The sequence below is a fragment of the Apis dorsata genome, unplaced genomic scaffold (assembly GCF_000469605.1).
Source record: "Apis dorsata unplaced genomic scaffold, Apis dorsata 1.3 scaffold_99, whole genome shotgun sequence".
Taxonomy (NCBI): domain Eukaryota; kingdom Metazoa; phylum Arthropoda; class Insecta; order Hymenoptera; family Apidae; genus Apis; species Apis dorsata.
The window spans coordinates 850,363-853,736 of record NW_006263397.1 but is presented as its reverse complement, the minus strand read 5'-3'; the positions used below and the strand labels follow the sequence as shown (position 1 = coordinate 853,736).

Here is a 3,374-nt window from a genome sequence, read left to right as displayed (position 1 = left end):
TTTTTTTTTTTTTTTTTTTTAATTTTCCATGGGGGAGGGCGCCAGAGCGTTCGCGACACGCCACTGAGATTCGAGGACCGTACAGTCCGCCCCCTTCCCAGATCAATAATACCATTCCCGTCCTCGGCGCATGTGCGCTCGAATATCTCCCCATAAGCGAACTGGTTTCCACCCCCCAGATGAACTACGCTCCGAACGCCTTGCACCCCTCCATGCAACATTCATAGCGCCATCAATATTATACGCGCGAAATAATAACCTGTGCATTTATTATAAGGGGAGGATGTTGTGGCTCGAGAGTTTCGTAAAAGAAAAAAAGAAGAGACAGAGAGAGAGAGAGAGAGAGAGAGAAAGATTCGGCGAAGAATGATAAATTATGCGTGTAAACTGTTATGCAAATCAATTGGTCGAGGGTGAGAGATCGAGGGAAATGATGGATCGATCTTCGAGAGAGAATTATTCCTAGGTGGAAAAGCGACGTTTGACGCGGAATTAATTGTCTCTGTTGCGCACGCAATTCTGTCGAGATTGATTAAGGGGGGTTGATCGATTCGATCTCTTCCAGAGAGGAGAATCAACGCGCCAATTTTTTTGCAACGCGAAGTATGCAATGCAAAGTTATTATAAAAGCGAACAAATCGATTCCCTGGCATGTTTCTGTCAAGATATTACACGAAAAGGTTACAGAACCATTTCTCGGTCGAGCTTTCATTCGTCGTTCGAGATATCAGCGGCACGAAGATAAAATGGGAACTCGAAAATGGCTCACCGACGATATGAAGAAATATTTAAAGAGGTAATCGTCGCCGATTTAACCGGGTTTAATCGATCGGAGGAGGAGCTNNNNTAATTAATCTCGCGATTAATCACCGATTCGAACACGAATCGTTTGCATTGTCCCANNNNAAAAAAAAAGACTTAAATAGGAGAAGACAAAAATGGAGGGAATAGGAAGAGAACGATAGAGAGAGGTCTATTCGCGTCGTAAAATCTTTATTACCGACAGATATCCCATGGAAAAAATTGTTCCCATCGCGCTTATGTAATCTCAGAATCCTCGAATTTCCTCGTACATATCCCCATTTTTCCTTTCATCCCTCTTTCCTCTTTCCCTCTTCTTCTCCAAATACGTCGTTTCGATCGTGCACAAATACCACCCCCTCATCCAGTTCATATTAATATATATACATACGCACGTAAATACGAATAATTTATGAAAAACGAGCTACTTGATTTTTCTCCTTTTTTCCTATCTTTTTAGCACGCATTTTTGGGGACCGGTGCTCAACTGGACGATACCCTTAGCAACCATATCCGACACGCGAAAGCATCCAAAAATCATTAGTGGAAGGATGACTTTCGGTAAGTTGAACTACGTTTGGCTACGCCAAAGATTCGTCGTTGAATCTTTTGGGGAGTTTAAGTTTCGCCGATCGTAATAATCGTATCACGATGACGATGGACCAAGAGAACGAAGACAACGAGGAGAGGTCGAGAAGAATGGCTTCATAAAATAATTGCCGAATTATCGTTTATTTCTTAATAAAGCTTCCATGAAAATATCGTGGTTAGGAAGTGAGGCTATCGTTTTGTGCACGACGATTTCGATTATGTTAGAGAAACGTGAAAATTTTCGCGCTCTCATTCAACTTGTTTCTCTTCTTTCTTATTAATCTTTCTTTCTTTTTCTCTGTCTCCTCCCTAGTTTGGTTTTATTTTTTTAGCGCTGGCTCTTTATTCCACGGTATTCATGAGATTCGCTTTGAAAGTGAAACCGAGAAATATGATGATGTTCGCCGTCCACTTCGTCAATACCTGTGCGCAACTTGTACAAGGTTATAGGTTTATCCAATACAATTATATCTCGCAAGAGTCTTATGAAGATCAAAACAAAAAATAACTTCGTATATTTTTAACTTATAATTATAGAAACTTTATTTAATATTATTTAATATTATTATAATTGTAGAGACATTTAAATTTAAATTTTTTAATAAAAGCTTTTTAATAAAATCCGATGATCAATATTTATTCGATATCGTTCTGTCAAATTTTTATATATATATAAATAAAAATATAGAGAAAAAAAATGTAAAATAACTATTTTTATTCGACTTAACAGGAGAATAATCAATAAATTTTATAAAAATCACTATTTCATGGAAAACTTCATTTTTGATTCTAGATTAAGAAAAAAAAATCTTACAAACACTTTTATAGCCTTCTTCAAAAATATATACATATAAATTCATTATAATTGAAACAGTTATCTGCTAAATCTGGCCAATTTAAAACTTGGTTAATTTGATCGAGAACAATTAACAAAATTAATGAAGATGTCAAAGAAAATCCTGCGTGAAATCAACCGATACTTCACATTTGTCCCCTCCCTGAAAATATATATATATATTTTTTCTCTCTTTTTCCCATATCGTATAGGACACTACAGTTTATTCGTGGTGGCTCCAATTCGATGAACGAATGTATAAGGAGAGGAATAATTTCCTGGGGGGTCGGCTGTCCTTCTCGTTTCCTTTCCCGCGTCTCAAACAAGCCGATTCGATCGAGGTTGGGGCGATTTTATGGGATCTGGCACGGATCAGAGGCACGAATCTATTCCGGTTTTTCCTAAATGCCTAAGCCGGAACGCTGCGACTCCGTTCCGTTTCTGCTCCTTGCATTTGGCCTGGGACGCGAAAGGGACACGTCCTCCCTCGCTTCCCTGAATAAATATATATAGGCTGATTAGCCCTGCTTGGCTTTCGATCATGCGTTCCTTCCCTTTGCATTCGGAGATGACGTCACGAATCGCATCCATCTCTAAGATCTTTAAATCTTCACAAAATATCGTCGTTCTCCTTCTATTCCAATGAAACGAAAACGGAATATTGAAACATCTCAAGATAATCTTGTCGTTTAAAGATAAAATTCATTTTCCTAAGTTAAATTGTCATTATATTATTTTTGATATAATATATATGGATTTAATTCGTCATCTTCACAAGGTAAAATTACAAATTATCTTCGATTATATATAATTATAATTTCGATATTATTATATGAATAGTAAATAAGTTAGTGTAATTTAGAGACATAGAGTCATTGAATTAATTTCAATGATTCAAATTCGAATCGAAACGTTTAATAACCGTTTCATAAACGTTTTCACGCTTTTCCTCGAAACATTTGGCCAATTTTCACGGAGGAGGCAGAGGCGGGACAAGGTCCAACAAGGGATGAGTCCTTCGGGACTGATTTCACAAACAAATGCCGACGATTGAATGCTGGCATGTCGCAAGATGGATCGCTCTCTTTGAATCACAGATTACCCGCCGCCTTCCTTCCACCTCGTCCTGCGGCCCACCTCCTTCCGC

At 38.1% G+C, this 3,374-nt stretch overlaps 2 protein-coding genes across 2 annotated transcripts in view; both read left to right on the top strand.

Annotated features, from left to right (window-relative positions):
- Positions 1–876: 876 nt before the first annotated feature.
- LOC102671405 (mitochondrial pyruvate carrier 1-like) lies at positions 877–1,923 on the top strand. Its single transcript, XM_031508769.1, has 2 exons — positions 877–1,362; positions 1,725–1,923. Exons 1-2 carry the CDS (start codon positions 1,353–1,355, stop codon positions 1,898–1,900), a joined length of 186 nt encoding a protein of 61 aa, XP_031364629.1. The 5' UTR covers positions 877–1,352; the 3' UTR covers positions 1,901–1,923.
- A 1,139-nt stretch (positions 1,924–3,062) lies between these two features.
- LOC102673509 (acylglycerol kinase, mitochondrial) overlaps positions 3,063–3,374 on the top strand; it is a 22,853-nt gene continuing 22,541 nt past the window's right edge. The window contains exon 1 of the mRNA XM_031508774.1: positions 3,063–3,074. The gene's annotated coding sequence lies outside the window, so the exon portion shown is untranslated. The remainder of the gene's footprint in view (positions 3,075–3,374) is intronic.